At 42.0% G+C, this 13,057-nt stretch overlaps 2 protein-coding genes across 2 annotated transcripts in view; both read left to right on the plus strand.

The window, feature by feature from the left end:
• LOC124277760 (cell surface hyaluronidase-like) overlaps window positions 1-988 on the plus strand; it is a 39,968-nt gene extending 38,980 nt beyond the window's left edge. The window contains exons 34-35 of the mRNA XM_046713483.1: window positions 92-186; window positions 662-988. The gene's annotated coding sequence lies outside the window, so the exon portion shown is untranslated. The remainder of the gene's footprint in view (window positions 1-91; window positions 187-661) is intronic.
• Window positions 105-2,889, plus strand: LOC124277744 (putative uncharacterized protein DDB_G0286901). Its single transcript, XM_046713469.1, has 3 exons — window positions 105-186; window positions 662-863; window positions 2,445-2,889. Exons 1-3 carry the CDS (start codon window positions 105-107, stop codon window positions 2,887-2,889), a joined length of 729 nt encoding a protein of 242 aa, XP_046569425.1.
• Window positions 2,890-13,057: the final 10,168 nt, after the last annotated feature.

A 13,057-nucleotide genomic window follows, 5' to 3' on the forward strand; every position in this document is an offset into this window, starting at 1 on the left:
TTTGGCATAGTCGTAACTAACTGACATATTCATGGAGAGTATTTTGCCATTGCGGGGGATAATGATGACTTTGTCTTCTTGTTTTTTTCAGAGGTGTCAGTAGCATGGTGACCATCAAGAATCCAACGGAAAACGATTTTGTGGCCAAAACCGTGAATGACATATCCAAGAAAAATGTCTTCCTTGGTAATGCAACTATTGTGGATATGACACAAAATATATTATTGTCAGATAATGATAGAGGACCAGTTTGTATTTCACATTCTATCGGGTACTTAATATAACGTACAATATAAAATCGGCACTTGTACACTGGGATATTTAAAAAAAAACTCGGCACTTGTACACTGGGATATTTTAAAAAAAAGAAACGGACGGAAATAGTTTGAAAAGTTTTTACATTGTGAGTGACAAGTCGCAACCATAAAATTTTTGTGTGCAAGTTGCCATACACCTCAGGTAAAGTAACCAGCGCCGTAAAGGCTGTCTGTGTGTTTAAGCAACATGTACACAATGTTTGTGATTTGTAAGTCACCTTCAAAACAGTTTTCAAAGTATTCACTTTTGACTTTTAAACAATAAACCCAAAACACTACATCATGCCCATACCAAGAAGACAATTGTTTAGTTTGGGTAAGAGTTATGCAAATATATGTTTCAGGTACCAAGTACAACTCAGCGTCAGAAATGTTTGAGTGGCTTGATGGATCGGAGTTCAGTTATAAAAACTGGGCTTCGTCGCAAGGTCCCACCGTAGGGGAGTCCAAAGGGAAATGCGCACGGTTGCGCTCCTCCGATGGGAAATGGTTCAACAGGAAATGTGCGAAAACAGGAAACGTCATCTGTGAGGCGCCTGCAGGAGAGTAAATTTTAGAAATATTGTGGACTGAATCTCCAAATGGTTTAACTTTTGAATCATTTGCGAATAAAACTACATGCAATGTATAACTCTAAGAAGTTCGAGTCATAATAAAATTTCAAGTCAGAAGCTAGTCTCTTGTTATTTGTTCGTGTTGCCATGTATTTGTCTTCACTAGTCAGGCATGTTATCATGCTTTTCAGACAGTTGAGTACTCGGCGATTAAAGTCTTGATTCGGCATGAATGCCTGAAACAAATGATTGACTTGAGTCCCATCTCTTGATTCCCTGAAAGCTAATATTTGATATCCGTCCTATCTCCTGAATACCTGAAACAAGCGCTTGGCGTAATTAAGTCCCATCTCCTGAATACCTGAAAACAAATGCTTGACTTAAGTTCCATCTACCGTTTAACACAAAAGAAAATCCTTGACTGGCCTCCAACCTACATTCATCGTAGAAAGGCGATGGTCCATTCCTAGGTGAATTTTAGACACAGGTTTGGGCCACCCCATGTTCTCCAGATCGGGTACGCCAACAGTGAAAGTGAAATAGTGCGAAAACAACTCCGTTTGCACGAGTGGTTCCCCTGTGATTTAACTGAAATGTTGTTGACGTGAAGTCTCTAAAAATGTAAATATCACATTTCATGGACATGATTATCCGCCAAAATAGATTCCGTTGAGCATGACATGTATTTGTGACCATAAAGAATCAATGTTGACACCAGGTGTTCGTGTACGGTGTTAGCATGTCCTCACCTAGACAATGACACAAATGCAGCAATAATCTGTTTTTATGTTTTATTGGTTTTACAATGTTCAAGCCTCACAATCCCCATTTTGTTTAACTTTATATCTTGGTACCCCCAAAAACTTAAAATCTGCAATAAATGCATCACAACCTCCAGGTAACAAAACATGCAAGAAACATTTTGTGTGTTTGAGATAGGTAGAAATCCGCTAGAATCAAGCTTAGATATTAAAGTGCATAAAAGGCACTTTGAAACTACAATCGCTTGTTAAAGTGACTCCCCCTTGATGTTTACTAAAAGAGCTACCCACCCTCTTTCAGATGACGTTATACAAGGACATAACTTATTCAAATGTTTTCACTTATTCATACATGGTGCCAGTGGTTCAAACTAAATACTGAATGGGTACACAAGTGTCAACTCTCAATATATTGTAAACAGGGCCAGCTTGAATATCTGGACACAATATTTTTGAAAGCCTAAAATGGGAGCCCCCGTCTAAACATAAATCAAACAGTCCAAATCTTTTACTGTTGATTATGGCGGGAAGTCATCCAATACTATACTGAACATATTTTATATGATATTATCTGAGAGCATACCATTATTCAAGAGGTACCAAATGCCAGATCGTTTTTCATTTTCTACCTTTTTTGACCGACCCTCGTATCCTTAACGAGAGATATTTCCGATAGATAAACTGAGCTTGACGAAGGTTTAATCACTCTAAAACGTTCATTCTCTCAGTACGTAGGTCAACCTGAACCAGACCCAGTTGATTTTGTTGAGCGTTGTGTAACAATAGATGAGTCTTGGGTTCACCACTATCAGCCAGAGATTAAACAATAGCACCGGAAACAACGACACTGGAAACAACGACACCGGAAACAACGACACCGCAAACAACGACACCGGAAACAACGACACCGGAAACAACGACACCGCAAACAACGACATGGGGAACAACAACATGGGGAACAACGACACCGGAAACAACGACACCGGAAACAACGACATGGGGAACAACGACACCGGAAACAACGACACTGGAAACAACGACACCGCAAACAACGACACCGGAAACAACGACACCGGAAACAACGACACCGCAAACAACGACATGGGGAACAACAACATGGGGAACAACGACACCGGAAACAACAACATGGGGAACAACGACACCGCAAACAACGACACCGGAAACAACAACACCGGAAACAACGACACTGGAAACAACGACACCGGAAACAACGACACCGGAAACAACGACACTTGAAACACTTTCCATTACAATACAAGTTTATTGCGTCGGTAACCTCGGATTCCAAAGGAACCCTATGTTTAGGCTACCTCAGCAACCGCTATGTTTAGGCTACCTCAGGAATCCTATGTTTATGCTACCTCAGGAACCGCTATGTTCAGGCTACCTCAGGAATCCTATGTTTAAGCTACCTCAGGAACCCTATGTTTAGGCTACCTCAAGAACCACTATGTTTAGGCTACTTCAGGAACCACTATGTTTAGGCTACCTCAGGAACCACTATGTTTAGGCTACCTCAGGAACCACTATGTTTAGGCTACCTCAGCAACCGCTATGTTTAGGCTACCTCAGGAATCCTATGTTTAGGCTACCTCAGGAACCACTATGTTCAGGCTACCTCAGGAATCCTATGTTTAGGCTACCTCAGGAATCCTATGTTTAGGCTACCTCAGGAACCACTATGTTTAGGCTACCTCAGGAACCACTATGTTTAGGCTACCTCAGTAACCACTATGTTTAGGCTACCTCAGGAACCACTATGTTTAGGCTACCTCAGGAACCACTATGTTTAGGCTACCTCAGTAACCCTATGTTTAGGCTACCTCAGAAACCACTATGTTTAGGCTACCTCAGGAACCACTATGTTTAGGCTACCTCAGTAACCACTATGTTTAGGCTACCTCAGGAACCACTATGTTTAGGCTACCTCAGTAACCCTATGTTCAGGCTACCTCAGGAACCCTATGTTTAGGCTATCACAGGAACCACTATGAACGCTCAATATCATGCTTAATTGCTTAACCCGTGAAGATCCGGGTAAGAATTGATCTTCAGTAACCCATGCTTGTCGTAAGAGGAGACTAACGGGATCGGGTGGTCAGGCTCGCTGTCAGCGTATCCCAAATTGCGTCGATCGATGTTCATGCTGTTGATCACTGGATTGTCTGGTCCAGACTCGATTATTTACAGACCGACGCCATATAGCTGGAATATTGCTGAGTGCGGCGTAAAGCTAAACTTGCTCACCAACTGCTGTTACACCCTACTGGATTTCAGAGCAGAGTATATCCCAGTGTATCTTTTGGGGTTCAATGGTTGAGGACCACGATCTCTAAATCTAAATGTTTAATCAGGCTGATCGTTATATGATTCAATACCAATTGCGTAGATCGATACTCATGCTGTTGATCACTGTATTGTCAGATCCAGACTCGATTATTTAAACCGCCACCATATAGCTGGAATATTGCTGTATAATATAATATAAGCAATAAGCAAAAAAACAAATTATATGATCCACTATTCATTACGCATGGATGTTTGCTAGTGCCATTTGTATGGGTTGGTTTAATTATTTCAACACCGCCTTCATGGCCCAGTGGGTAGAGCGTCCACCCGGAAGCAGGAAGTCAGTGGATCGATCCTCGACCACGTCATACGAAAAGACATTACAAGAGGATACACGCTGTGATCCAGGATGATGCCTTGTGTTAACACGCGAAGCGGTAAGAGAAAACATGTTCAGTGTTTCACATATGCCTATGGAGGTACACGGTGGATCATCCATCCAGCGGCCTTGAACCTTAACCATTGTTCAGCTCAAGCTTGAGCGAGCCTTCTGGCTTACACCATCCGCAGCGGCCACCACATAGCAGATTAACCCTCGTACAATCAACCCTCTTAATACTGGCAATTGGATAATAGCCACCTTCTTTCCAGGTTTGCTGTTGAAAGAAAACAAAACGTTTAGGATTAGGAAACTCGATATATTCCTGAGTGCAAAGTGTAGAACTTAAGAGTTCCTTATGATTTGATATGATATTATTTTTTAAAAAGGGCAGCGAAAGACTACAGATAACTATAGAAATTGTTATGTCGCGAGAGCTAATTATATAAAAACTCAGTCAATTCCGAAAGGGAAAATGAAATAACAAATCAAGATCACGTGATAGCGTTAGTCAGTTTGCTGTCAGGGGCGTAACTACCATTATAAAATAAAGCCCGGGCTTACACATGATTGTTGCTTAAAGGTTGTGCAAGCCCCTAATACTATCTAAATATAAAGCTTTGCAACCTATCGGGTTTATACGAAAAAAGTGCTTGCTACGCGCCAGGCTGACAAATCGGGACGAATTTCGATTTGACAAGCACATCAAAGGGAAGTAACTCTCCGCAGAGACTTGCATGGTCCGTTAACACAGGGCTTCTCGTAATTTGTTACATTTGTTTTTATTATTGTTGGATATTTATATAGCGCACATATCCATGCGCTAGTGAATATGCATGCACTAGTGCATGCTCAAGGCGCTGGTAAATTTTCCCTCGATCTTTGGATGTCAGTCTCAACGGCACATCTTGACATCAGTCTCAACTCCCTTGGGAGTTACCACCACATGTGTCCCGATCATATTCAGGGCAGGTCCAGGGTTGGAGGGGGGATGGGTGGTTGGTGGGCTAGTGCATATTAATGATGAAGTCCAAAGGTCAGGGGGAATTGCTCCTCGGGAAAAATTGTTCGGGGGAGAGGGTGCTGGTGTGGGTGTACTGTGCTGTAATGAATATTGAAATCTAGGAAAACTTGAAATGTATGATCTCACTTTGGGATTCAGTCGAAATCCGGTTCCTGATAGGTCAATGTTGAACGTGCCCTTAGGACCACATTTTTTATTGGACGTGTAGCAGTCGTAGGCGGCACCGTATGGCTTCAGTTTTGTTGAGCCATGCGCAAATGTCGTATCTTCAACTATCACAGTTAAGTTCTGAAATTAAAAACAGTGAGTGAGTGAGTGTGGTTTATGCTTCTTCGAACATTTCGGTTATATCACTGCGTGTCAGCCTTATTTGGGAGGTCTGGAACGTTTACCAACTTGGTGAAACTCATGAGCAAATGAATGGAGCTGACACACTTTAACATAGTCAGGGTGAACTGGTGTTTGGTCTGCTCAAGCAACACAATGCTGCAGAGAGAAATCGGGCACCTTACAGACAATCTGTTCGAGGTAACCCTTAACCCTTTCCACGGGTGGTGCTCTTGTTTTAAGTGTTGCAAATAGAAGCGACAAAACCCTTCCACATTTATAAAAATTCTCTGCTTAAAGGAGAGTCGATTGTACAACTGTGACTATATCATGAAATCTTGAGACTGAAAAGGACTAATAAAAGACTTGACATGACCTCGTGCCTGATGAAGCACTTCAGATCATTAGATATACCATTGAACCTCGTCCCCGATGAAGACTTCAATAAAACCATGGGTGTTGATGCCTCATGAATCTGTGCAGCAATGGAAAGTCAAGGTCAGACCGGCAGCCATTTTGCTTAATTTTACAACAATGGCTGATGAGATGTGTCTTGACAAACTTGTATTGGCCTACATGACAGTAACGATAGAGCTGAACTTCTCAAGACATATAAAACAAGCAGATAACAATATGACATAATGTCTGACGTTGTCAGTGAAGCAAACAAACTAATCATCGACTCAAGCAGAAACATATATGAACAGGTACATAGGACAAGAAGTTGAGAAGAGAACCAGGTACATGTCACTGGTGTGGTGATAGGAGAGGTCCATATTCATGGAAAGTATGTCCAGCTAAGGCAAGACCTGTGACAAATGTGGAATTAATGACCATTTTGTAAGGGCATGTCTACAGTCAAATTCATATTGTAATTCAAGGGGAAGAGGGCGGCCTAGCAGGAGTCGAGGACGGGGTGGTAGATGCATAGGACAGCCAAGAAATCAGCTCCATTTTTCTAAAGGGGGCATTAGGTGGAGATCTAACAGAGACACTCATCAGCAAACCCACCATTTGGATACAGACATTCCACGTGATTAGTATGGGGATACTTTTGATCAGGATGATGACTACTAGGTATTTTCCCTTAACGCACAAGGTTACAACATCAACACAGAGAGTGGTGGAAAGAGTACTTTGTGAACCTACTATCCTCCGACACAGGGTCTAAATTCAAATACCAAACTGACTCAGCAGCTACCTGCAATATAAATCAAACTCAGGAAATCACCATACATTCTTCATCCTTCTGGAGACTCGAAGCCTTTATATCCAGTAGGACAAGTGGATCTGATTTGTCAACGGGGAAATCAATATCATCTCCTGAAATTTCAAGTGCTTCCAATTCACGAAATGAAATGAAAACCAGCTCTCCTATCGGGAACCGACTCTGAGAAGATCGGATTGATAGAAATCAAAGCTGATGAAGTATACACATTGTCCGCCAATGTAATCAAGGCCTGTGGCAAGGACAATGACCCGCCAGGTTATCAAGCCAGAACTTGGTCTCAAGCACAGATAGCTAAGGACTCACACACACAGAGGGTGACATCAAGACTTTGGATTCAGCAGTGATGTGGGCAGGCAATCGTCTGGATGCCATTCACAAGAAAGAACCAAGCCAGTGTTCAGTGCCTCAACCGGTGACAATCAGGGTGCCAAGTAAGCGACCCCTACTTAACTTCGGTAGCCTCGCAAAAGAAAATGTCTTGACAGCATATCCAGAGAATTTCGAAGATGTAGGATGCATGGGCCCGTCATTACAGATCAAGGTTAAAGAAGGTGTAACACCAATTCAGATACCCATCCACAGACTACCAGCGGTAAAGAGAGAGAGAGAGAGAGAGAGAGAGAGAGAGAGAGAGAGAGAGAGAGAGAGAGAGAGAGAGAGAGAGAGAGAGAGAGAGAGAGAGAGAGAGAGAGAGAGAGAGAGAGAGAGAGAGATGGAGAGAAAGATTGCAATCCTTGCAAAAGTAGAAGAACCAACACCATGGTCCACTTATATATGTGTATTAACATGATATTGACATAATGCCTGTACATCATCCATCTGTACATCACTGTTCTACATATGACATTGTAATCCTGGGAACCAATAAAAAAACAACAACAAACAAACAAACAAAAATCACCATGGTCCTCCAATATACTCATCTGAGAAACACCAAAGAAGTTCCAGATGTGCATAGACCCTAACCAGACTGTGAACAAAGCCATTCTCAGACCATTATATCAAATGAAAACATTGAACGAACAGCTCCAGAAGTTATGCAACACAAAGTGTTTCTCGCTTGTCGATGTATGTGAAGGGTTTCTGCACATACCACTAGATGAAGAATCGTCTTTCATGACAACCAGGCATACGTCTTATGGAAGGCACAGGTGGCTGCGACTGCCGTTCGGCATTACAAGTGCAGATGTAACAGATGACATCCTCATATATTTTGAAGGAAATACCTACGAGGAAGCAGAGATTGACTACGACTATCACAGACAAAGGAATGAAAGCAGATCCAGTGAGGATCTTTTCAATTAGAGATATGCCTGCTCCACAACACAAATCAGGCCTTTGGAGATTCACAGGAGTGGTCAACTATCTATCACCTTTTTGTGAAAACCGGAGTATTAGGCCACTCACCAGACTAACCCAAGATGGCGTTCCCGTCTCATGGTCATCAAACAAGCCCTCACACAGGTTACACAATTGATATATTCTATACCATTTCTCAGCATGAATGCGACAGAGCAGCACTACTCCCAGATAGAGAAGGAGAGTCTTGCCAGATGCAGCGCATTTTCCAAGTTGCCCAGTGGCTGTATGGGAACGCAGACATCACAGTCCACACAGATGATAAACCACTGGAGACTATCGTTAAAGAAAACCTCTAAACAGGGCACCTGACAGGCTGCAACGGATGCTCCTGAAGATACAGTGATATCAATTCACACTCACATACAGAGTATGAACTATTTCGTTTTGAACTAGAAACAGAAGTCGAGGCCCACAATCCAAGGTTGTCGGAGCAAACCGAGGACAAGCTTAGAAGAGAGACTGCTGAGGACCAAGTCATGCACAGTTTATGCTCTCTCATCAGTCAAGGATAGCTAGAGGAACGAATTTTCCTTGACGCCAGACCGCTTCCTTATTGGGGATTCAAAGATGAGCTCAGTGTTAAGAATGGGATCATTTACAAAGGCTGGCAATTCCTGATACCACAGGCAATGTACAAAGAGATGCTAGAGAAGATCCATCTAAACCAATTCGGACCAGAGTCTAGTCCGGGAATGGCAAGAGTATTGTTTTGTCCAGGTATGAGGACGTCTATCCTCGACATGTGTAATGCATGTGGGACATGTGCATAGTATGGGAGCCTATGAAATCATTGCCAATCCCCACAATGCCATGACAACTAATTAGTCAGGATTTGTTCAGCTAAGAACAGAAAAACTACCTGGTAACAGTGTGCTACTACTGGATAGAGACTGACGAGTTGGAAGACACGCTCTCATCAACAGTCATATCAAGACTGTGTCACACAAATAATGGCCCACAATTCATCAGCAAAGAATATGAGACTTTTGCTAAGAAACACTCCTTCAAACACACTACCTCCTCAAGAAAACGGAAGAGCGGAGGCTGCAGTCAAGGTGGCCAAAGTTATGATGAAGAAATCTACACATCTAGATCTAGCACTGCTGAAACACTCCCTAGAAAGGACACACATACTCACCTGCCCAACGAATGCTGAATCGGCGAACAAGAGTATAACTCCCTACGCCAAACCAGCTGCTTCCACCTGCGATGCTCGACAGTGAGGTCGAAAACCTACAGATAGAGGCGAAGAGCCAGAAGCGCAACTAATCTGTACTACGACAAACAGTCAAGCGGACACAGTCCAGTAGAGCCTGGAAACCAGCACCAAGTCGGAGAGGAAATCCGAGGATATACTGTAAAGTAGTGGACAGAGATGACAAGAGATCGAACACCATTGAGACCCCAACCTGCACTCTGAGACGGAACCGAGTCTAACTACAGGTTCCACTACAGATTTCAGAATCACATGCTCCCTGAACGAGTAGCATATGTAAACATCTGAAGAAATAGAGACATGGGTCAGCTGTGATTGGATGAAATAGTGTAAGATGTTTATGTTTTTTAAAAGTAAAACCATCCAGTAATTAATACTGACCACAATTTTAAGTATTTAGTGCTGTCATTTGTATCACCATAACTTATACTTATGTGTGTACACATATTTTCAAGTAGGTGGCATTTGGTGTGGACCTGGGGTGATGTGTTCAGCTTCCTGTGCTCGGAAGATTGGCGGGATAAGTTAGCCGGAGTTTGTGTTTTTTTTGTAGTTTCAAAGCCAGACTGTACCTATGTGTACATGGAATGGCTGTTGACAGCCTGTATGATTAAAAAAAAATATAGGGTGACTATAGAAGTCTGTGGGAAATCATTTGGTGTTGTGTAACCTGAAGCCCGCAGCTCTTCCCCCAGCCAGCGCTAGTTTGAGACCATCACGTCTCATGATCCTGAACCAGCCAACAACGCCGGCTTTGGTACCACTGACAGCGACGAAGGGTGTGGTGCAGACAGATCCGGGACAGCCGACCACAAACAGAACACCGCATCCTGCTGCAGACAACAGCATCAGACCTGCGGCCGACTCGACCGCTCCGGGAGAAGACACTCCCAGAGAGACTGAAGGACGATGTGCTAGACCTCCATGATAGAGACTAGTAGATCATGAAGGACAGTTAAAATGTCTTTAAGAGAGCACATTTAATTAAATTCATTATCAGAGTTTTTTTAATATATTAGGGTTAAAAAACTGGTGTCTATATTGCATTAATGACTGAAATGCTAGACAAGTTCTTTCTGAACCGCTATATGTTCACTGGAGAGATTTTCTATTTGAATTCTAAATGTTCAAAGGAAGGGAAATGTTGGTAGGAATGGTACATTCCGAATGTTAGTTCTGAATGCACGAAGCGAAAGGGTTCATGGGATAGAATGGCGGCCCCCACCCATGTACGCAGGCTAACAGAATAAACGACGTTATCCCGATCATCACTGTTTGTCAGCACGGGACAGGAACCTGAGAATTATATAGAAACTTACATAGCAGTGGAATCCAATGAGTTTCACTTTATATTCTGTAAGGTCGACTGCATCTAGAATGGTGGTATATTTTGTCTAATATCCTAATTTTCATACAGGATGGAGTAATATTCAGAACTAAAATGTTGGTGGACACAGTTGGAAACATTTCTATTGATGTTGATCTATGCTGGCTGACTCGTGTTGATAATTTCTGTTGTGTCTGTCCAACATAAATCAATTCACCAAGAAAACATTCAATGCCATATATGACGTTTTGACATGATATGTCTTCAAATGATGCTATACAGTATCCCGCTGTAAAGTTGAATTCAGATTCGGTTATCGAAATAGGACAGGTTTTGCAATTTTTTGGGTCGCATGAAGAAATATTGCATGAAGATGAATTCAAAAGAAATTGTCCTCCAAATTTACCGAACATTTTTAATGTTTGAAAATGAATCTTTGTTCTTAAAATAGGAGTTGCCTTCATGTTGAGCATCGATTGATTTCACGACATCCAGAAGGACCACCCGAGGACTGCAATCAAAATCATATACTGCAGCATAGAGGGGGCACTTTTTCTGTCTCAGTGCAAACAGTTTCTGTTTTGTTCATTCAAAACTGCGTGCCTCTCTGATAATCATTCTCAGGTACAAGAAATAGCACTGAATAATTACAAAAAATGTACGTTGCAGTGAGGTTGAAATCCTCCTTGGATTTACTGTACTATTTTGTTTGATAATCTATGCCTATTCAAAGTATGTTTCAGTGAAGGAAACGCATTGCTAAATTTCTCACACTGAAAATGTGTGTGTCATTTCGCTTGCATTGCAAAAACATTCTCCGCATAATAATTCTACACCTGGTGGTGGTGTGTGGTCCTGTGCCTAGGTCACAAAGCAGTTCAAGTTGAACAAAGTTGTTCACTGAGGGTCCTTGGATGCGTGAACTCACATTGGTCACATGCGGTTGCACCAAAGGCAATTGAGTTTGTCAAAATGCCTTTGTTCACCCTGCAGTGAATGGGTACCCGACGGGTATGTCATAATACTGTTAACCATCTAACGCCTCATAGGAAGCTTGGGTTAACCGGAGAAATAATGTGTTGAGTATGTACACATGCGTGGATACAGGGGCTTTATTAATAGCCATCATGATACCCCCTTACGAAGTAACGGGGGTATATAGCGTTCATTCTGTCCTTCCTTCCGTCCGTCCTTCCCTCCCCTAACTGTGTCCGCCTCTCACAGTTTACATGCTATGTTCCCCAAACTTAACATACAAGTTAATCATGACCAACAGGTGTGTCTTTTGCTAATTTAAAGTTTATCAGAATTTCAGTTTTTGCTGTTTTCATGGAAACATGATTTGGTGCAAAAATAATATTAAGAATTGTAAAATAATCAGTAAATGGCAAAACTATTATCTTACATGTATATAAGGTTTGGTGGAGTCAAGGAAAAAGTCTTGTGAGCAGCTGATCTTTGTCACGTTATATATACTAGTATATATCACTGTCAGACATTTTCATATCTAAAGTGGGAAGCTGGTGTTTGTGGGCTATCGTCACTTCTACACTTTATCATTATTATTTATTACCTGTAATTCTATTCTTATCTTCGTAAAGGTTCTTGTTCCATAATAATGTTTGTCTGGTCCCTCTAATGGCATGTCTCTGTTGCAGTCGAAATTTTGTACATCAGGGTAATAGCCTCTGTTGGGTTCGACCAATGTTAAGAACTCTTGTGGATTTGTCGAATGCATGTTGTAACAGTATATTCTCGCTTTTGATTCTTCCCGAGATCAAGCCAGAATTCTCCATCTGTACTAGAAATGCCACTGTGTTTTACCTCGGCACAAGACGTTGGCAGCGCTGAAATAGTTGATATTATTAGTGCAGGGGGAATCGTCATCACTGAGAAATGGAAGGCTATTGTCAATTGTAAAGAAGTATGTAGCATATGGTCTAGAATGCGGACTTTGTGCACCTCTCTGATGACGGCTCCCACGGCCCAAAGTTATGATTACACAATGCCATTTAGAAAGTGGTCACATGAAACATATGTTATATATTTGGGACTACACTCTTTTAGAAAAGTACAAATTCTAGTAATTTTGTTTGGTTGAGTCTCATCCGGGATTCGAACCCACACCCTCAGAACACGCACCTAATCGCCAGCACACAAAGTCAGAAATCATAAGAAATCTCTGTCAAAAGCAGAGTCGATTGTACAATTGTGACTATATGCTAAGCAGATATGAATGAAAGAGAGAA

Source organism: Haliotis rubra, unplaced genomic scaffold, assembly GCF_003918875.1.
Source record: "Haliotis rubra isolate DU_JTF1 unplaced genomic scaffold, ASM391887v1 Scf227, whole genome shotgun sequence".
In the NCBI taxonomy this organism is placed as follows: domain Eukaryota; kingdom Metazoa; phylum Mollusca; class Gastropoda; order Lepetellida; family Haliotidae; genus Haliotis; species Haliotis rubra.

Excerpts from the sequence above, each read along its gene's own strand:
- LOC124277744 (XM_046713469.1), top strand. The coding sequence starts at position 105 with ATGGTGACCATCAAGAATCCAACGGAAAACGATTTTGTGGCCAAAACC. Across the intron at positions 187-661 it reads CAAGAAAAATGTCTTCCTTG|GTACCAAGTACAACTCAGCG; the intron begins GTAATGCAACTA and ends TATATGTTTCAG. Across the intron at positions 864-2,444 it reads TGTGAGGCGCCTGCAGGAGA|CCAGAGATTAAACAATAGCA; the intron begins GTAAATTTTAGA and ends CACCACTATCAG.